At 40.6% G+C, this 23668-nt stretch overlaps 1 protein-coding gene across 3 annotated transcripts in view; it reads right to left on the reverse strand.

Annotated features, from left to right (window-relative positions):
• Window positions 1–23668, reverse strand: part of spock1 (SPARC (osteonectin), cwcv and kazal like domains proteoglycan 1) — an 84767-nt gene that overhangs the window by 22025 nt on the left and 39074 nt on the right. For all 3 annotated transcript variants that reach the window (XM_089023652.1, XM_089023635.1, XM_089023644.1), the window contains exon 3: window positions 17213–17258. In XM_089023652.1, the coding sequence (XP_088879778.1) occupies window positions 17213–17258 (46 nt within the window). The remainder of the gene's footprint in view (window positions 1–17212; window positions 17259–23668) is intronic.

Below are 23668 nucleotides of genomic sequence, written 5' to 3' on the forward strand. Positions count from 1 at the left end.
TCAAATTGCGTATACCAAGCAACAAATATCAAATACAAAGATTGGCTTGCTCAGAAGAAAGCAAAACAAGGAAAAAAATGGAAGCATGGTAACTATAGGTCAGTCATCGTTAAATGCTTGTTAAACGCGTTAGTTATTTATGTCATTTGTTTTGTAGAAAGATATTCAATAATCACCATTATAAGTGTACTGGAGAAAAGACAGGAAGCAGAGCTGGAGGTAGCAGAGCTGAAGATGTTGAGGTTTTCTTTGGGAGTGACCAGGTTGGATAGGATCAGGAATGTGTCCATTAGAGGGACAACTCATATTAGAGGCTTTGGAGAGAAAGTCAGAGGGGCCAGACTGAGATGGTTTGGACATGTCCAGAGGAGAGAGAGTGACTATATCGGGAGAAGAATGCTGAGTCTTGAACTGCCAGGCAGGAGACCAAGAGGAAGACCGAAGAGGAGGTTTATGGATGTGGTCAAAGAGGACATGAAGGTAGCTGGTGTGAGAGAAGAGGATGCACAAAACCGGGATAGATGGAGGACATTGATTCGCTGTGGCGACCCCTGAGGGGAAAAGCCGAAAGGAAAAGAAGAAGACCATTATACGTGTACTCAATACCATCGATGAAAGTTTCTTCAGCCATCATCTGTACGTCTTTGGAGGTGTCGCACGTTTTGCTTCTCATCCAAGAGGCTTTGTCAGTGAACAAAAATTTTGCTGGTAGCTCTGGCCATATATATAGTATATACATATATATACACACACATATATACATACACATATATATACACACACATACACATATATATATACACACACATATATATATATATATATATATATATATATATATATATATATATATATATATATATATATATATATATATATATATATATATATCCTTACTGTCCAGGGGTGGTGGTGCCAGACCTCTGCTATGATAGGTCCCTGCTCTAAGGTTGGGGGGAGCAGAGGACTATTTCCTGAGGCTACACTGATTACTTCTATTGTCCTGAATGATTATGGTCTACGACTGGCCTGATTGGCCCATTTTCTGTGGTATATATAAATACCGCTTCTGTAAGACTGAGAGCTTACACAGATGTACTCAATACCATTATTTCCTATATTATTTGCTATATAGACATCAGAGGATGTGTAGATGACAGGGCTCTGATTTTTATGCCTACCGAAAGCCTCCTAGGTGAGGTGTAACGGGCATGTCACCCAGGTAAATAGCCTTGGGGTCAACCCCAGACATGCTGGAGACGATGTCTCGTGGCCGGCCTGGGAAAACCTTGACATCCTTCTGGAAGAATTGAAAGAAGTGGGTGGGAAAGAAAAGATTCCATGCTTAATATGATGCCTTCCCATTTAAGTGGCTGCTAATGGATGGATGGATGTAAATTCTCAAAACTAAAACTTCAGAACCAATAAAATTTAGAGTCTGTGTGTGTGTGTGTGGGTCGGAGGTGGGGGGGGGGGGGGGGTGAGAACCCACCCGAGTTGGTTCGCTACCAAGAAAAATATCTCCTCTCATTATCTTTAAATGTGGCCCGCAAAAGGTATACAGCTGATCCTTGACTTGCTGTAAAAAGGAAGTGATTTTCTGGTGTCTGACAGCAGGTGCTTAACGTACATTTATAGGGAGCTGCAAGCAAACCTCCACGGACTAATGATGTAAAGTGAACTTGGTACATCACAGGTGTGTGAGATGGGCACTTGGAGACCATCTAATCGTTTATGTCAATTTTTCAGAAGTAAAATGATAAATTGGCATTCCGTTTATCTTTCTGTTGATGTTATCAACCACGTTTTCATTGCTCACAATATACAGTTGTACATAATCTGATGAAACAAGAATGTGATCCATGATACGTATTCATCCCATAAAGCACATAAGGCACAAGGCTAAAACAAAGTCACATTTTGTTGCAATAAATACTATGATTATTCTCATTGATAATAATTAAATATTAAACATTTTTTATTTAATTCGTAAGTGGCAGAAAATATAAATATATGCACTATAAGCATTATCATCATTTCTGACATTCGCAAAACAGCCTCCTTATATCTGTGGTGATTAATATTCAGAATAAAAAAACATGTACACTTATGTTGTTATTTCAATTTGCATTTGTGATTAGTTTCTTTCTCTTCCATTTGCCCACATGTTCTTTTAAGCAGCTTTCTGCAGCCTCATAGAAAAAGTAGCATAAAAAGTAGCCTCATCATTGGATATCTGTGAGAAACTCCACCACATTTTGGAAAAAAAACTGAAGCATCAGGATCAGAATCAGAATACCTTTATTCGTCCCACAATGGGGAAATTTGCAGTCCACAGCGGCAATTGAAAAGGGATGGGGTTGGGGTGGGGTGAAATGATGGAAAACAAGATATTCTAAGCATAACAAAATAAAAATGTCAACTGTATACTGTGCAAATGTAAATGTGCAAAACCGTTCCATAAGAGAAAAAAAAAACTGTACATAGTGCAGAATCAAGAAATGCATTTTGATATATTGCAACAACCCATATTTATAAGTGTCCATTTTTTTTCCACATGTGATCATTGAGAATTGTAAAGCCTGACAGCAGTCGGTAGGAACAAGCGGCGGTACCTCTCCTTCTTGCAGCGTGGGTGTAATAGTCTCTGGCTAAAGGAGCTACCCAGTGCTGTCAGGGTGGGCAGGAGAGGGTGGGAGGGGCTGTCCATCATAGCTTTTAGTTTAGCTAGCGTCCATATGTTGCCCACCTCCTCCAGAGAGTCCAGCGAGCAGCCCACGACAGAACTGGCCCGCTTGACAAGGCACTCCAGTCTTTTTCTGTCCCGGGTGGTGATGCTGCCTGACCAGCAGACAATGCCATAGTGGATGGCTGATGCCACCACAGAGTCATAGAAAGTCTTTAGGAGTGACCCCTGAACTCCAAAAGACCTCAGTTTCCTGAGTAGGAAGAGGGGACTCTGTCCCTTTTTGATTAGGGCATCCGTGTTTGTTGTCCAGTCCAGTTTATTGTTGAGAGTAACACCCAGGTACTTGTAGGAGGTCACCCTCTCAATGTCCGAACCCTGGATGTTCAACGGTGCAGGTGACGATTGTTTCCTGCATAAGTCCACCACCAGCTCCTTGGTTTTCCCGGTGTTGATCTGGAGGTGATTCTGCTGGCACCAGTCCACGAAGTCCTTTGTCAGTCCCCTGTACTCCCTATCGTCGCCCTCTGTAATGAGGCCGGCAATAGCTGAGTCGTCAGAGAACTTCTGAAGGTGGCAGGTTGGGGTGTTGTAGTTGAAGTCCGAGGTGTAGAGGGTGAAGAGGAATGGAGCAAGGACTGTTCCCTGCGCCGCTCCGGTGCTGTAGAGAAGCCTGTCCGACTCACAGTTCTTTACCCTCACGTACTGTAGCCTGTTTGTGTGGTAATCTGTAATCCAGGATGTGAGGTGATGGTCGACTCCGGCATGCCGCAGCTTGTCCCCCCATTGCACTATTTAAAACCTCCTAACTTGTACACGGCGGCCCCGTAAACCAGTGGTTAGCGCACAGTGCAGAGGTCTTGTGTTCAATCCCCGCTTAGGCCTCCCTGGGTGGAGTTTGCATGTTTTCCCTAGGCTTGTGTGGGTTGTCGGTTTCCTCCTAGGTTCCAAAAACACGTATGATACGCTCTAATTCAGGCATGTCGAACTCAGGTCCTGGAGCGCCACTCTCCTGCATGTTTTACATGTCTACCTGCTGCAACACACCTGATTCAAATGTGCAGGTTCATTGTCAGGCTTCCGCAGAGCTTGATGATTATCTGATCAGCAAGGACAGCTGCCCTCCACAACCAGATTTCGACTACCCTGCTCTAAATTGTCCTGTTGTGAGTGTAAGTGCAGATGGTTGTTTGTCTCTGTGCGCCCTGCAATTGCCTGGGTGTCCCCGAGGACCGGTTAAATATGTATAAAATCCGGTGGCATGGTTGACTTGGTAGCGCAGTTGGTGGCTGGACTTTTTGCCTGACATTGTCAGTCAAACTGTAAGATATCCCTTTTCGGATGATACATGTGCGTCATGTGAAATTGCAGGACACCTTGCACCTGTACAGATTATGCAATTCTGCATAATCATAACTGATAGGTGGTGCACCAGGGAAATTTACCTTATGTGCCTTTACTCCTTAACATTCCATGACACATTTAATGTTTTGTGACTGTAATGATGTTAGTGCTCCAGCTAAAATTGGAAATAGATCCATGTTCCTGAAGGGGATGACTTTGATAATTTTGCAAGCATTAGCCATGCTTCTAACTGCAGGAGATGACAAACTGCATACTTGGTTCTCTTCCCATTCCATACTGACATATCTGAACACGACCTGAGACAGAGCACAAAATGCAGTTGCACCAAATATGGCTGTTTTATGCCCACGGTTTCATGGGGACCAAAATAACAACGCAGAACATTTGAAGCTCATTGTAAATTATAAATCCTGTGGCGGAACATGATTGGCTTTCAAGCAAAGCTTTATGCTGTAGGAATTGATGTATTAAACAGTGGTGCGTAGTGTTTCTTAGTCGTAATGCAGGGATCATACAGCGGTGTGTATGGATACTGTAGACTGGATGTCCATGAAAGGTCCGGAAAAAAATACAAATGTGATGTTATGACAAATACTAAATACATTTTATTAGAGGTAAAGTTGCTACATGACACAAACAATATAGAGGGTCAGGAGGTCCATGGATCTGATGGAAATAGTTTCTCAAACTCACCATCCTGCATATTTTTGACAGAACCAACGTGAGTCTTCCAGGCTTCGTTCCCGCCCCCCCCCCCCCCACCCCCCCAAAAAAAAGACAGACTAAAAGTATCACAAAAGGAATGCAGATTGTCTTCTCTTTTTAGTTAAGGATGTTCTGCTGAGAATATATGATCAACGGCAATTTTTGAAGGGTAAAATGTTGCCAGAAACCCTGAGCCAATGTACAGTAGTACAATATACAGGTGGTGACTGTTCTTGAAAAACATGGCAGGATGAACTGGGATATTTTTATTGTTCTTCTAATAATTACATCTCACTACATTCGATAAATGGTATTTTGCATTATTTTTGGTCATACATGGGTTTTTTAAATAATCCATTCATCCATCCACCCTCATTCAAGCTTTATGACATTGTTTTCTGAAGCAATAGAAAGTGCTCGAGAAAAAAAACCATGAAATTGCCATAGATCCACTCAGTTGATTGTATATAGAAAAAGAGGGACCACGCAGACCAAGTATCAAAATAGGTTGCCCAACATGTTACAATGGTGTACCACCTTTGCCCAGAATCATCTGGGAAAGATTCATGTTCCTCGTTATCCCAATTAGGACAAACAATAATGAAAATAATAGATGAATAAGTGAAATCAAAGTATTTCTGTGATAATTTCTGTCATTTTCTAGATCTTGTATTCATTTATTTCTTGAGTTCTCACAATGCATTGTAAGCTCTTGGGTCTGTTTTGTTGGCTTTGCTGTTGTTGTATGTGCCCCCCTCCTCCATTGTTAACTTCTTTGCAACTGTCACTGCCACATGCGAGTATTCAGCGTGACAGACTAAGACAGCAGGCATTGACGGTCTGTTTTCTGCAGTTTATTTAGCCTCATTTACAATGATCACTGGGGTCTGTTGGCTAAGTGGCACAGTGGGCTGAGACCAAACACATCCACACACAGTCACTAGTGAGTTCATCTTCCATGCACGCACACAAACACGCGTGCATACATACAAACGCAGTGTCGGTAATTCAAAGGTTCACTTTGTCTTGAATTTCCAGCTATTTCTGTATGTTATTCAAGGAGGTGCCAGCGCGAATGACTGGCTTTACCCACTTGTCCTCAGCACATAATCAATCTTAATTTCTCTCGGCAGTTGAGTGTTTATCACACATTTTAATACGTTGAAAAGAGCCTTTGTGGCTTTCCCTTCACCTGAATTCCCAATAGGCATTCCGTGACGCTGGTTTTTGTTTCCGCTTTGCACTCCAGCAAAATAACATTTCCAAGAATCATTGAATTCTCTGTAGGTGTAACTGATAGTTTTGTGTAGATGCAACCTCACTCCACTTGCACATTTACCCTTCTGAAAGAGCAAGATAAGAGAGCCTTGGATACGGAGTTGTTTTTTTATGATGTGGCCAACAAGCCATTAAAACCAGAGTGGTAAACGGTGCCTAAAGAATTGCCTGTAGAGCAAGCTATAAAGCCTGTGCGCATGTGTGCTCATTGTTTGTCTCCTATCTCTGTCTTCACTTATCAGTTTCTCTCGTACTAATTCTTTTAGCTCCGTGCTCAGCGGATCAAAGATGGATATGCCACAATGCATTGTATTATGAAGCAGACAGCGAGTGAGAGAGGGTCGTCTGCAGAGAGACGGACTGATAAGAAATGAGCGCAGGCAGATATGTATATTCAAAGAGACAGTAGGGTAATGAATCAGAGAAAGAGCTGATGAAATCCTAAAGAACAATGGTGGGAAAGGAAAACGCCACATCCAATCAGGCTGACTGGCAATTTGGAAGATGCAATGCTTTGTTTTTGCACTCATTTGCGCCAACTGGAGTGGTAACATAAAGGGCTTACTGATTAGGTGCCAAAATCTTAACTGCGGTATCCAATGACTCATTCATGTAACCTAACCAGATCAAGTGCGGTAACCGAGGAGTGCTAAACACCTGACAACTGACCTTGGATGAACTTTATCGTGTCTTTAAACTAGCCCCTCTTTTGTGTGTCTTCACTGTGTCCTCAAGCAATCTCTCTGTGCCAGTTTCAGTCTCCTCTGCCTTCCTGCACTGACTGCGATCATGGCTTTGTGCTATTTGCAATCCTCCCTTTGACTCCCATCCCTGGATAATGCGTCGCAATCACAAACTCACAAATATGTTGGGCAAGCTGATATAAAAGAAACCAGAATGCAACAGCCTAGAATACTGATTTGGGTATTCGTCTTGTTCACAGTACAATGGTTAACTCCTGCCAAGTATTCTTCCAAACCTCTTGACCAGGCATCTGCTATGAAGGCCATTTGGGGGCAAATTTGAAAATATTGAGAAAATGGTGGTTAAATATGAGTGTCATTCCTAAAGATAAAGGCCAAATGCTACAATGAGTATGAGTAATTAGGTATGAGTTCATCAGTAATACAGTGGAGAAAAAGCCATCACGAGTAATTTTTTCTCGGCGCACTGTTCACAAAGAGGGGCTAACATGCCTCATCTATTTGCTATGAAGGAGGCAGCCAATAAGAGATTTCCATTTTGGTTGAGTGTGCGATGGAGATTGTTTGACAGTGCGCGTTCTGACGCATTTGAATGGTAAAAGGAATGGATATTGTAGAATACTTTGCTTCAGTTGGTCACAGGTGGGCCGAACATAGGAAGAACAACTGTGCGTTCCTGAAAACATATGGTCACCCGCATAACAATATGTGTACTGCATAATATCCAGGCTTTTTGTTTTCATGTTTAATTCAGCACAAAGTGTGTGTTGACCTATTGCCATTGTAAAAAATCATCGTCACAGTATTATCGTAAAATGCATTGGAGAGAGAGAGGGTGTGAATCCAGGATTACCTTCAGCATGATTTTCATTCAAAGTCGCATTATTATTAACAGTCTCTGCTATTGATGAAAGGTCAGATTAAAAAAAAAAATCTATATTATATGTTGTTTGGATCTGTACAATGTTTTTACTGACCAAAAGAAATGCACATTATAATTTAATATTTGATTTTGAGCAATATGGCCTGCTGTGACACACACACACACACACACACACACACACACACACACACACACACACACACACACACACACACACACACACACACACACACACACACACGCGCGCACACGCGCGCGCACACACGTGGTACATAACATTTACAGACAGAACAGGTTAACTATCAAGTCCCACCAAATAGGTCACTGAGCTGTTTCTATGGAAACAGAAATATTTTGTGATTGTTATGACGGCATGCCCAAAATTTTTAGAGTTGGGAGATTTTGTGTCACACATCAATTTTCAAAACAGAAAGATGCTTCAAGCCATAATAATGAGCTCAATAATAATAAAACAAAGGCACATGCTAATGTTTTCCATTAATAATTTTACTGGAAATAATAACTATTTCTAGAGAGTTGGTGAACAGTCAAACCAAACACAAGTGAGTCTTTCAGTTCAATGGGTAAACAATGACTATTTATTGAATCCATCCATTCTTCATGCCTTATTTAGTCATCTGTTATGTTAGAAAACATGATACGTGAAATGCTTTAGATGTTGATTCATTAAATTAACACTGCAGACTTATCACACACTATGCCGTAGTTTGAAGAGAAGTATTGGATTGGATTGGATTTGCCTTTATTAGTCTCACAGTGGAGAAATTTACATGTCACAGCAGCAAAGTGATGAAAGGAATGAAAGTAGCAAAACAAAATACATGAGCTGCTGGAAAGGCAGCGAGAATGAGCGAGAATTTAAGAACCCCCCCCCAAAAAAAAAAGGCATTCCATGAAAGCAACACAGGGAAAGACATCTCCTCCCTTAGTCGCCACCTTATTATGGGTTTATATATTGCATTGACCATCGGTGATGTAACCGGACAAAGACACAGGCCTCATGATGATTAAAACGAATGGACAACGTTTTCAAACATAATTGCCTGAATGCGGCTCAACTGGGTCTCTCCAGTGAACCAGGTTTGGAAATTGTTCAATGCCGACCACCTTCAATCGACTCGTGAACTGTTGTTCGCCCTGAACAATGAAGACATTGTTAATTAACGGAAGTTTCAGTCTTGTCTCGTCTAGTTTTCATCTAGTTTCTGTTAATGAATTTAACAAAAAGTACTTCACATAGGATTTGGATGAATGATATTTAGTCTTTTTGAAAAAGCTGTTTTGTTGTGATCCCGTGCTTATAAAGATAATTAGAAACACATTTAAAAACAATTAATAACATTTCATATAACTACAGGGCACGTACCGTACCGTCTTACAATGCAGTACTACCAACAATTCAACTGATTTCATTCTTTCGATTTTAACCAAAGATGCATTAATCACTCACTAATTCATCAAGGGACTGGATTTTCCTCCATCAATCTTGTAGCAACTGATTAGTCTCCAAGGGCGACAAGTGATTCATTAGTCAAACTCAGATCAAAAGGCCGTGAATGATACTGGTATTCTTTCAGGTGTATTGACCTGCTGCCAAGTGTTGTGGTCACAGTTGACATTTTAATTTGAATTATATAATTTGGTCACACGTGCTTATACATACTCAAACGCAACTGAGTGTAGAGTGATAAACTGAACCTGGAACAGTGAAAGTGGATGTGGATGCCTTTATAAACATGGCATTGCTGTCATTCAGACCACAGAAAAACATAATAAATTGTTTTGTTTGCTGTAAAATAAAGCAAATCTTAGTTCCTTTCTTCTGTCGACACATGTGTAATGTTAGGATTAGCTCTTTGATACAGCCAGATGCAAATACAGTGATACCTCAGCTTCCGAACGCTTTAGCTAACGAACTTTTCGCCGTATTAATGTTAAATTCACGAGAATATAATCTTGATATACAAACTAGGGAAACACACAGAGCGCCACAATGAGTGATGTGTCGTTTGCGAATGAGCCAGTTCTTGGAGCTCCTGAAACGGCACACAGGGGACACACAGGGGACACACGCAGCAGGACACACGCAGCAGTGAACGGGGGGAGGGGTTACAGAAACAGAAACACACTCACACACACACGAAAGTGAGACAACAAAGCTTGAAACAAAAACAAAAGTGAAATGGGGAGAAAACGGATAGAAAACAGTGAAATTTGGACTTGTTTCAACTTTATTGATAGTTCAAAGGCAGAGTGTAGATTGCAAGGTTAAAATATCCCACAAAATCAGGCTCCACAAATAACCCGCAGAAGCCATCTGTACAATTTGAAGAGAACATACAAGCAAGGGAACCGGATATTAATGAGTTTTCTAGTGTGTCTGTCTGCAACTGTTGCTGTTGCAATATCACAACTTCTAAGAGGTACAAACCAGAGCTCCTTGAGACACTTTATGCAGAAAGCTATCCATTCCATCAAGCCATCAATGACCATCACAAAGGTAAATAAAATGACTTTATTATTCAGTCCAGTGTATTTATTTAATTACAATACCATAGAACATTTATTATACAGTGAGACCTCGGTTTACGAACACCTTGCCTTACGACATTTTCGGTTTACGAACATCAAATTTATGAAAATGAAACCATGAAATACGCACTACTTTTCGCGATACACACCCACCACGGCTGGCGGAGTGATCTTCGGATCTGGCGGAGTGATCTTCGGCGGAAGCACACAACCGAACAGCGCTCCAGCCGGCGTACCTTTCCACACCCCCTCTCTTTGAATGCACACGTCGATCGCCTCCGAGGAGCTTTTTGCAGATAAATTTATTATTATGGGACCGAAAAAAACTCACCACAGGCTCATGTTCAGCCGAAGAAGACACGAAACAAAATCACCGTCGAGGAGAAGAAAGAGATAATTGAAAAACACGAAAGAGGTGTGTGTTTGTGTGATTCAGTGGCCCAGTACGGCTATGCTAAGTGAACCATTCCTACCATTCTCCGCAACAGAGAAGCCATCAAAGGTGCGTCTGTTGCAAAAGGTGTTTCCGTGCTGTCAAAGCAACGGTCTCGGGCAATCGAAGAAGTTGAAAAACTTCTGTTAATGTGGATTAACGAAAAGCAGTTACCAGGGGACAGCGTGAATAAACTTTACTCACTCTGTGGTCACGGGACACACGGAGCAGGCGTGAATTAGCCGTGCTTTCTCGCATATAATTGTAAAGCAATTATATGCGAGAAAATCTTAGCGAAAGAACATAGATGGTTTGAAAGGGGGGTAAAAGAGGCGATTCTTATAAAACAACAAAATCCTTCATTAAACCGGTCTGGTGGTGTGAGGTTCAATTTGGATCGTTCATACAATAGCCTGCTCAGGCAAAACAGGTTAGGCAACTTTCGCAATGCTGATGAGGGTCGTTATGCTGATGAGGTGATACCGGGGGGAGTGGGGGTAATAGGCCAATCGTTAGTCAGGAATGTAGGAACAATCAGTGGGGCCACAGGGGGGGGGGTCCCGCGCCCCCCCCCCAACCTGAGAGTAGGGACCTATCATAGCTGTGTCCGGCGCCACCAGGTCTGGACATTAGGGATATATAAATGGGGCCGATACGACCAGTCAGACTTTAATTCGCTGACGAAGCCTCTTGGATAGGAGGCGAAACGTCCGAAACCTTCACTTTTGTACAGATGACGGCTGAAGAAACCTTCTCATCGATGGACCACTCCTGTACGACTGAGAGCTTACACAGACGTATATGCGAGAAAGCACGGCTAATTAATTCACGCCGATATCGCCATGCGCCAACTTGGAAGTTTGGCGCTTATTGAGGATTTTAAAGCCAGTTCGAGAACATCTGAGGGTGAGGAGGAGGAGATGGCTGCAGCATCAAGTGAGCTCATCAAGGCAATGTTGGCAAAGTGGAATGATGTGCAGGCTTTTATCGAACAGTTCCATCCAGAAAAGACTGTGGCTATGAGAATCATCAACATGATGAACGATAATGTGATGCCTCAGCTTCGTAAGACCTTACAAGTCAGAAAGGAACAGGTGTCAATTAAGAGGTTTTCAATCAGCAAAAATGATGAGGAGTCTCCAAAGAAGCAAAGAAGAGAAGCCACACCAGAGGTTGAGTTACCAACAGTCCTTATTGGATTGGATTGGATTGGATATGCCTTTATTAGTCTCACAGTGGAGAAATTTACATAGTCTCACAGTGGAGAAATTTACATTTCACAGCAGCAAAGTGATGAAAGGAATGAAAGTAGTAAATAAAATACATGAGCTGCTTATGGAAGGTGACTCTCCTTTCATAAGCCATCAACGACCATCACAAAGGTAAATAAAACGTTATTTTACAGTACAGTTTATTTCTTTAATTACATTTCTCATGTAGTGTGCCTCTCTTTATAAATAGCAATTCCCTCTGACCTCCGACCTCCCAACGCCATTCCATCAAGCCATCAATGACCACCACAAATGTAAATAAAGTGACTTTATCATATAGTGCAGTGTATTTCTTTCATTACAATACAATAGCACATTTATTATACATAGAATAAGGTAAGTTGTGTATAGTTATAAGGCTTATTTAGTTGAAAATTATATTTTATGGAAACCGGGGAACAGATTATTCTCATTTCAATGGTTTACTATGGGAAACAAAAAATTGGGATACACACTTTTCGCCTTACACACACTTTCTGGGAACCAATTAAGTTCGTAAGCCAAGGTATCACTGCATATCTTGTGCTATATTGTGAGATGCTATGAATTTATTTTCACAATTTCTTTTTGAACGAAACTTAGAGGTTCCTAAAAAAATCTTCAGGGGAATTGACAGATGAGTAATAGGTTGATGTCCATTACAACCAGAATAGCCCGACGGCATCTGGAGCCTTTAGTAACTGAGGCGAATCTCAACCACCCCTGAGGCCCTGTCACCGAGGAGCTTTTTAACTGCCTCTGAAAAGCATGTTGCCCGAATAGAGTCGTATTCTTTCCACCGACTCCCACACTGTCCCGTGTCGAGGTCAACAGTAGTCATGGGAAAATAACTGGTTTGACAACATACTGTGCTTTTCAAAAATCAAGGTTTCAATACCCGCTCATACTATGTGTTACCAGGAATGAGCTTAATGGGCTGCTGGCAGAGTTGAAACAATCAGAATCAGAATACCTTTATTCGTCCCGCAATGGGGAAATTTGCAGTCCACAGCAGCAATTGAAGAGGGATGGGGTTGGGGTGGGAGTGAAAGGATAGAAAACAAGATATTCTAAGCATAACAAAATAAAAATGAGCAGCCCTTCTTAATTGCTTCCAATTAACTTTTTTCTCCGTCTCTGCAAATAATAGCAGGTGCATGAGCGGAGCGTGTGGGTGGAGGGAGGTTAGGTGGAAGAGATACAGAGTTACACAAATGCATTGGCACTGTCTTTCCCCCCCCCCCCAAAAAAAAAAAAACTACACATGTACATGTAGGTGCCAGTGTCCGTCCGCAAGGACAATGCGAGTAGTCACTTTGCTGCTGTGAAATGTAAATTTCTCAACTGTGAGACTAATAAAGGCATATCCAATCCAATCCAAGGGTCTGTTCTAAAAATAGCTCATGATTGATGGGACACTGTGTGCTGATTTATTTCTTTAGTTCCTTCCTTCCTTCCTTCCTTCCTTCCTTCCTTCCTTCCTTCCTTCCTTCCTTCCTTCCTTCCTGCCTTCCTTCCTTCCTTCCTTCCTTGATGCTTGATGCTGACCAGGGTCGCTGGAGCCTATCCCAGATGTTTTCAGGCATGTGGAGGACACCCTGAATCGTTTACCAGCCAATCGCAGGGCACACAGAAAAAAAGCCACCATCCACGCTTATACTCATCCTCCTCCAGACAATTTGGAGTGTTCAATGAGCATGACGTGCATGTTTTTGCCAACATGCCAACTCCACACAGAGTGAAATGAAGCTGGAATAGACCCTGATACCTCTGCACCGTGAAGTTTATTTTTTTTTTCCTGTTAAAATAATGTATCTGGATCAAGATTAGATTTTGTGCAACCACTGAATAAAACAGTAAAACCAACACACCATTTTTTTTTCTGTTCCGCTTGCTAAGAATTAAATCATAATGTTGGTATGTATTCATTTTTAATTTCTGAATTTATTCACTGCATTGCACACTGTTCATGTAGAAATGTATTTTTAAAAAGGACATTCAAAGCCGTAATTTTAAAACTGTGAAAAAAAATGATATTTTCGGACAATCTGTGACAAAAACAGAAGTCCAATAATAGAGCACCACACAGTTTCTGACTGCTGGCAATCACACAATTCCACGTCTCACCATCACTGCCCATGTGGGCATAGAAATCAGGACCTGTGGCTTCCCTCTCGTCTACTGGTATGAATCCCAAAGTCCAGGTGCTAAGCCGGGTAGAAATAAGTAGGCCCATACCTGATATGCGTCTCTCATAGTAGGCAATTACAGAGTGGAAGACAGACCAACAACTGGTAACAAATCCCAAGGTGTGAGAGAAGGCAAATCAGAATTACCTCTAATCGAAACATCTCAGCCTCAAACACAATCTCAGGCTCCTTCCAAGAAACACAGGTGACATTCCAAATCCAAAGAAATAGCTACATTAGCCGGGGATTGGAGCATCAACCCTTCTCTCAATACATCCAAGCCTTTTGGGCCCCTCTCAGGGATAGTGAGCCCATTATAAGAGAGAACTCTCTTGTCTTATAGGGCTGAATTTGGCAAGGCCCCATGTCAACCTTTGAGACCCTCCCCCAGACCTGGCTCCAGGGAAAGATCCTGTTGACTCACACCTTGGTAAATGTAAAATTAATCACTTTAAATGTATTCCTCATAGGCAGTCTCTTAGCCATTCTTATTCTGGTCTATCACGTTAGACCTGATTGGTGACTCTGCCAGGGGCATGACAAGGTAGCCAGACAAGGTAGCGTCTAGGATCAGAAATCCCTCCACTATGATAAGGTTATGGGAGACAATCTCTTTTTTTCATCTCACAAAAAAATGACATTTAAAGAGGTGTGTGTAAACTTTATAATAGTTGTAGATTATGGAAAAAGATTAAGTAATTTAAGCTTTGGACATCCAAACAGAGCAGATGTCTTCATTTACTGGCTTATTTACCCATTATTTACCAATATTTTTGACAAGGTTTGCTCTGTTGAGCACAAGGCCGTCAATGTTTTTCATTGGCAGGGAAAATCACCACACACCGGCTGCGTAAAAATTTACTTATTGAGAAGCAATGCAGTCCCAGAAATGTAGCAATTGTTTCCAAATTGTCAGATTGATTTCCTTTATTCAGTTGCCGCCTAATAGTTTCCCTGTACATTACTCTCCCAAGGACTGTTTACATTGAGTGTGCCAGTAACAGCACAGCAATACTAGCTCTGCAGCAAGGGAGACATTGCAGTGCTGCAGGAGAATGGAAAATAATCAAACAAGATTGAGGAGTGTTCTTTTGGTGCGTTCGTGCGGAATTTTACTTTATCGTCCCCACAAAAAGCTACTTTATACTTCATATCTCATAAAATTAAATTGTAGTTGTCACATGGACAAAACATCAAAAGCCACCAAGAAATCGTTTGCACCTTATAAAACTGTTTTGCCGCAGACGAAACAGCATCCACGTTTTTGATTTCTCAGTCGGTGTAGGCTCCTCACAGATACTAAAATGACATGTCATGTCATTCTGCATAGATGCATCGAAAAATGTGGTATTAGTTGTACCTTTTTGAAGGCATATGAACACTTTAACATAAAAATACGTACACGTAGTTTCGTTTTATTTACCTTTATGATGGTCGTTGATGTAGTTGCCTCTTGATTGTATCCGAGTGAAGTTGCCGTGCTTCTCTGCGATAATACCCTCATTCACACTGTCCCCTGCTAGCTGGTTTTCATTAATCCAAATCAACAGAAGTTTTTCAACCTCTTCTATTGCCTGAGACCGTTGCTTAGACAACACACGCACCCTTAATAGCTTCCTTGTTCTGAAGGACAGTAGCATTTGTCGACCTAGCATACTGGGACGCTAAGTCACACAAACGCTTGTGTTTTTAGATTATCTCCTTCTTCTTATACTTATAGTTGAATTACTATGTAACCCAACTTCATTATTCCCTCACACCTGAGTGGCTGACAATAAGCACGTTGATCACAACAAGTAGCAAACTAAAAATACCTCACACATTTTATTAGATGCAATGTTACGTAAATGCTCATCATTTGTTCTTCAGAGTTGTCAGGACGAAGAGACCTTGGTTACTTGTTTACAGGCTGGATAATCTGCCATATTTTCTTCAAAGCTCCTGAAGTCCAAGGGGTGTGTGCTCAAAAGGGCAAGGATAATGAGTGAGACGCTGTCGGTCACACCTCCGGTCACTTTGGCTGGGTGCTTTTTTTTGTAACTCAAATTTGGGGCATGGGATGGGGCTAGATTGGTATGCCATTTGTAATTTTAAAATATATGTTTCTCACAAACTCCCACTTTAACTCCGAAATATTATTTGTACACCACCTTCCAAGAGACCCTCAAAATTATTTGAAAAAAAAAAAAAAACCCAACAACTCAATCATATAGCACGGGTTGAGATTCTCATAAGAAAAAAAACAATGTATAAGTCATTGTCAACAAAATTACAATGAAGGTTAAACTGGACAGGTTGTTGGTGAATGGTCTCGAGAATTTGGTGAACATGGTTTTGAACTAATAACTGCATTGCATGTTAATGTGAAAAAATATATGTGACACATTTAATCCTGAAATGACACACATTCAACATGTAATTTTGGTATCATCGCACAAGACTTATGCCGAGAGTTTCAAAAGTCTTGGTATGTAATTAAATTCTTGTTCCCTGATTATGAAATTCAGTTGACATGTTTTTCTTCTCTGACAAGCCTCTGTAGACTGTGACACAGTAATACAGCATCTGCTCTGTCAGTGTTGTGTGTTAAGATGCAAAATACCCATATCCTCGTGGTTTTTTTTAAATGTGGGAGTATATACTGAAAATCAAAGGTGGTGTGACAAATCCACAGTTTTTAGAATACATTTTTTTCCGTTCTACTGTGTGCGCTGTCCCTCTGTTCTCTTTTTGGTTGCCTTTCCCTTAATTCAGTGTGGGCTGCACATCTCGCCAATCATTCCACCTGTCTCTTCCCTACACGTCTGCCAGTCTTCCCCTTGTCAGCCACACTCTCCTCTGCAGCTGAAGGGCCCATCTGAAGAGACATCCATTGGAAGTTTTTCAGCCACCTTCCCTAGCATACTATTTTCTGCCCTGCTGTCACGCTCAGCCCCCATGAACACCTTTGTATGCTTTCTCTGACTGCCTGTGGTTTCAGCCCGCGTTGACCTGCCACTCTGCCCTAACAATCCACAAGTACTGAGATCATTGTGTCTGCCTGTGGGTCATATGCTTGTCTTCAGATAAGCTTAACAACATTATGTTTGAAAGTGTCAATAAATACAGATATAGTTAGTCACACTTGAATTCCTTCTATTCCACTGATACTTTATCAAAGACTCACGTAGGTCCAGAGACCTGGCAGGTGCCCAGCTTTTGAAGTAGTCATCCTGAATGGAAACACAATATGAAAAATTATGTTAGAACACACTGTTGAACATTAACTTTTGTAGACAGGCAAACAGTGCATCCCCAACAAGGGACTTCACATTTCTTGGCTTCAACTTCCATTCAAATGTATTCCAACAAATGGATATTTTTAAGAGGAAAGATCATACCTTTTAGGAGCCACATGTGACAAGAGTAGTTAGTATTTTATAACGTCAATAAATGTCTACACAACTAAGATGTTACTTTCTTGCAACTATAAAATGAAAATGAAACACATTCAATTTCCACAACAAAGAACCTGGCCCAGACTTAGGTGTGTGATACTTCTCGCACTATACTCCAGTATTGATTCAATAACTTCCCACTAAAATTCAATATTGATTGAGCAAATGCCGAAATCGATTTGTCTCCTGCCCACTAGGAGATGCTTTGCATGTGATTCGTATTGTCTGGATGGAAGCCTTGTTCAACCATTCAATAACGGGGACGAACACAAGCAGTAGCAAGCTGAAGTGATCCCCCTTGTACTTTTGAGTTTAAAAGTCATTTCGGGTCATTTTGTAAATTTGCCATTAAACTGCCACCGAGCTATGGCTGCTCACAGAAAATAACAGTCTCTGTCCGCAATCACTTGTCGGGACATTCAATCATATAGTTTCATGAAAAAGCCAGGGTTGAAAAAGATGGTACAGATACTCGAACCACAATACGAAATACCAAGACAAAAACAGATATCACAAATAGGTGCCCTGAAGCTGTACAGAAAGAGGAAGACAATGATTTTCGAGTTGTCATAGTTGGTCAACAGAGAGAGTGCCTCTTCCATGGACATCCACAACAACTGACTAACGCTAAATTCTCCCCAGGTGTAATTAAGAGCACGAAAGATTGTTCGTCTATGTGTGGCTTGTGATCATCTGGCAACCATAATGCAACAGCAGCCACTCTGAGACTACGCAGCTTACAATGCAATGCACCCTCTATATCAGGGGTGTCCAAAGTCGGTCCTCGAGGGCCGCTGTCCTGCCTGTTTTCCATCCCTCTCAGGAGAAACACACCTGATTCAAATGATCAGCCAGCGCTGAAGCAGCATCAAAATGGTCCTGATGATTTGAATCAGGTGCGTTGCTCCTGGGAGAGCTGGAAAACAGGCAGGACCACGGCCCTCGAGGACCGACTTTGGACACCCCTGGTCTATATGAAAATACTTTTAAAATAGGCCGTGTGGAAAAAAAAGAGTACGTGTTTTCATTCGATTTATATGTTGGTTTGTTTTGTCTTACATCCATCCATGCATCCATTTTCCGTTCCGCTTCTCCTCAGAAGGGTCGAGGGGCATGCTGGAGCCTATCCCAGCTGTCTACGTACAGTTGGTGGGGTACACGCTGAAATAGTTGCCAGCCAATTGTACTGTACACGTAGATTAACAACTATTCACACTTACACAGACACCTATGTACACTTTAGAATGTTTCATTGACCTTCCATGAATGTTTTTGGAATGTGGGGGGAAAGCAGAGTACCCAGAGAAAACCCACACTGGCACAGGGAAAGTAGGAAAATTCCGCACATGAAGGCTAAAGTCAGAATTGAACTCTGCAGCTCTACACTGTGACACACTTGTTTTAGATCCGCCCCAATTGCAAATGAAATATTCACATCTATCGAATAGGATGTCAGAAATGTTTACACAAAGACCTTCAACCTTGAGTCCAAAAGTCAAGATGGTTTTTCAAAATATATTAGCACGAAATAGTTATCTGGGTTCTATTACCCAAACAAAAAAAACGGCAGTTTATCCATGTTCAGAACCACTAATTTTGGGTTAAAATGAGCAGTGGACAATATAACAATATAAAGTGAGGTCTGTTTCTCCATTATTTGTGTATCTATTTTTTTCTGAAAGTTACCACACAGTCAGTGAACATTTTCTTTTTCTTTCCAGAGTACTGCACTGTTGTAGCAGTGGCAGTAGCCATGTGGGGATGCTAGATTCATTTAAATCATTTTTAGGATCATTAAGGTTTTTACTTTATAAAGTAATAACTCTCTCCTTCCGGAGGTAGACTGACCAGAGAAACATTAAAGTCTGTGAAGATGCAATAAAATAATTGTTGGAGATGTGTTAGAAAGCTGGAAACTTCTAAATTGTAAAGTCCATAGATTTTATAGCACACTGGTGGACCAATAATTTTACAACTCTGATAAAGTATTACCTTTCTGCTCCACAAATTCACCACCTTTTGGAATGAGGGAAATTAAACGAGCCACACTTCAAGACCCTTTCAAATGTTGTCTGACTTTACGAACGCAGATGGTGTGTAAATCTCATCACGTCCCAAACAACCAAACTGCTCATGTAAAGCATATCGAAATAAATGTCCCCTGTCTTTCGAGCTAATTCGAGAATTCACTCGATTAAGAATATAATGTGTTTCAAAGCGAGTGAACGATCTTTCATAATAATGATAAAGGCTGATGAACATCATCGTTGGAAGTCAACTATTTCTCCAATGGTTGAGGCTGAATTTGTTTTGCACTCAAATGAACAGGATCTCTACAACTCTACAGCCAGCTTTCCTGTAGAAGCCGGAATAATACTGCAGGGCCATTTGATTTTCAACATACCTCTGAATTATCATATTACAAAGATAATGGACCAACTTACCTCTGCCTCCTTTAAATGATTGCAAAGCCGATGGGACAGAGAAAAGAAAAAGAGAGGTCAGTGATAATTTCAGAGGTTTTGATGTCCATTTTAGATAGTACCCATTCTGGGTATTGCATTCAACGAGAGATTCATTGAACATGAATCAGAAAGGTGGGGGAATAGCAAGAGGGATCAGACTGAGATACACTTGCACTCGCACAGCCTTATTATATGTGGCATGCAATTTGAACTGCAATCGGAGCGGCTCAGAGAGGTGAGAGGCACAAAGACAAAATAAAAAAAGAGAGCAATATGGCCAGGATTATGCTATACATTATGCTTTGTACGAAGCTGATGGTAATTCCTCCATATCAATGTGAGTCATTGGTTGGATAATTCGCTGACAATGAAAACGTGTGTCATGCTGGCAGACATTGAGTTTTTGGTCAGCTTATTCTTGGGACTCATATATGCACATCAACGTGACTGTATTCAAATTCATCCTATTTCCAACAAGATCAAAATCCTCCAAAGTCTTATTTTGACACAAGGTTGTCACAAAAAAAATCTGTTCCTATCGGGGGTCCGCACATCCAGAAAAAACAATCATAAAATGCCCTGCATGATGGCCAAGTGACATTCCGGTGATCAGAGCACACCATGGTTCTTACATGTATCTTAAATACATCCAATAATGTATGTAGCAAGATCCCTAAGATCTGCCTTCTGCTGTCTTTTGGACAAGTTAACACTGATATAAAACGATGATCAAATAACGTGGAATAGGTTTTCATCATAACAAAAAGAGTAAAAATGTTTTTTTCCTCTTGCTCTTTTGTCTTTATGGCAGCAGTTGCAGGTCTTCTTGAAATGTTCAGTCTCAACAATGGGCTTTCCTTTCCCATAACCCTGATTAATATTTCAATGTGCTAATCTAAAAAAACATTAAATGGCCATCTCACTCGCCATGACACATGCCTCAATGTCAACCCTTAAAAATGAATACAAGGGGATAAAATTACCCTATTATGAAACAATTCTCGAATGGACTGGTTGCTGGAATTTGAAAGTGAAGCTCCCAATAAGGGAGCTCATTCTAATGAATGTTCATTTTAATTTCACTTCATTCGTATGGTGATTGTGGTGTTAAACACTTAAATACTACAATTTATGCATCTCCGTGTTTCAATTAAACTTTGATTTAAATGAAATGCAGCATCTGTTGTCTGAATTAGGGCTCCTTCATTACAAAACTACACTGCTGATTTTACTTGGACAGCCTCATTCACTGCAATTATGACTTACTGACTACATAGTTAAGGTCACAGCTTTTTGTAACAATGTGCTATTCCTTTTAGATATTGAAGGGAGAAATGTATGAGCACGTTTTGTAATATGTCTTATTAGGCTCAAACGACAAAGTCTGACTTACAGTAAGGATTTACCCAACTTGCATACAGAGCGTCAGTAGTGATGGCAATTTTGCTGATGATTAATGTATGATGCCATATAAAATAAATCAATAAGTAAAATAAACCCCAGAAAAAAATAACTCAATGACAATAGCTTGTCAATTAGTCCGTGATCCATATGAAACTCCACGATGTTTACATAAAGAAAAAGGCGGTTTTAGAGTGAACCTTATGCTCAAACTAGGAGTCAATTTCATTCACTTATGGTATTGATCCAGCTATCAAAAAGTTTAATCCTCAATAGTCTGAAGTGCAGATTGAAACAGTTTAGACAATACATGAAAAACAAGATGAACATTAAATAAGTGAATCTTTAACTAAACACCTCCAGCTCCAAATATCTTTTTTATTCAGTTGTTTCTTGTAACCTTGACCAAATCAGGTTGGTCAATTTTTCAAATGACACCTGGCCAAGAATGGACCAGACCACACCGATGATCAAGAAGGCTCAAACACTTCTATACCTCCCCTGAAACTCAATTGAGACTACCACCTCCCATCATATGCTCTACCGGTTCATCACTGTATGATGTTAAACCCAACCTCCAAACTGCACATCTTCCTGCCCAAAGACTCTACACATCATAGCGAATACGGCAAGCAAAATCACTGGTGCCCTTCCTCATAGACGTTTTGAACATCCGCATCGCCATCAGGTTTTCTGTCGATGCCAACCACCCGTCAAACTCCCACTTCAGGAAGAAGGTACAAAGTCTCCAGGCCTATTCCACAACAAACAGCTTCATAAATCAGCTTGTCAAGATGCTGAGCTCTTTCCCCTACCTCCCCATACTTCGCTGTCACTGGACTCCAACCCATCTTTTTGCACACAAAAAAAGGACTACATTACATCTTTATGTTCATAATCTCCAATTTTGGACAAAGTAAAAACGCAAAGGCATGACTGCATTATCTGTTACTGTTGCAATATTGTCCATGTGTAACCTAATCTGAAGTTCCAAAATTTGGTGCGAGAGAAATTTTAATTCTCTGTACATGTCCATATTCCGAATGGACAATCAAAACCTTTGAATCTTTAATTTGATTTGAAATGAACGATATATTCCTGCAAATGTAAAACATAATCTATAGGAAGCAGTTGTTTTTAAACACCGTAAAATACATGGTGGGCTCTTCAAATCATGTCATGCGCAACATCTTTTTACAAGTAAAATGAAAGCCTGTTAGAGGTGACATAATTCAAAAGGTTTATAAGATCATGCCACACAAAATCATGAATTTTAATAAAGACAGTTTAATGTGGAAACTCATTAATTGTCAGATTACTTTGCTCAGCCATTATACAGTGTGACTTTGAAGGCCCTACACATGATTATCATTATCGTTGGTACTCAAGCTCTTTGCATGAAGTTATGAGGGATATTCATAAAGTTTTTAGCAAAGAATAGAGTCTGAGTAGAACCTTTCAATAAATATATTCCCTGTTACTTTGGAAACAACTGTCTCAAGTACAAAGGTATGTGAGATGCAAGCATTCTAAAGGATATTTTAACATGGTGAAGTAGTATATTGTAAATATGCAACAGTGCCTATAACTGAACAGTAACAAACCCAGAATGCAATCAAAATAAATATACAACACGACGGCATATCTGCATATCTGCAGGACATGGATTTCATGTTGATGGCTCAACGGTAGGCTGGCTACAACATCATGAGCAAAGAAACATTTTATGAAAAATGTACTTTTTAATAGCTTGTATCAATACTTATATCTTTGGACCAAAATCCATTGTTTTAATTAACTCATTCACTGCCAGGCATGTGCAAAAATGTGTCCACTCCATTGCCAGGGCTTTTTTCATTTTCACTCAAATTCCAGGACATAAAAATACATCAACAAACATAAACAGAAGATAAACATTCAATGCAGCGTGAGAAACCTTAGATTTGCTTCTTTCATCAGAAAAAAAGAGTTAATTCCTAAATTATATGGATCTGGAATTATATGCGCTTGAAATGAGGGCGGCTGTCCAAAATACTATGCAATACCTACATATTGGTTTATATAGCGCTTTGACAACAGATGAAGCTGGAACAAAGCGCTAACATGGACAAAAGGGAAATGCTGTCCTCTTGTGGAAGGTAAAAATATCACCAGAGATCTGGCCAGAGCTTCATCGGCACCCCCAGCAAGAAAAACGAAAAGCCGAATTCTGGAATGGCGCTCTACGTCATACTTTCAATTCCTGAATAAATTCGGAAATGGCAGTGACATTTTCAGTCAAATTTTTAGTTCAATGAGATTAGTGCAAAGCGGTGGGGG

Source organism: Hippocampus bargibanti, linkage group LG02 (genome assembly GCF_051943395.1).
Source record: "Hippocampus bargibanti isolate YZ-2025 linkage group LG02, ASM5194339v1, whole genome shotgun sequence".
In the NCBI taxonomy this organism is placed as follows: Eukaryota; Metazoa; Chordata; class Actinopteri; order Syngnathiformes; family Syngnathidae; genus Hippocampus; species Hippocampus bargibanti.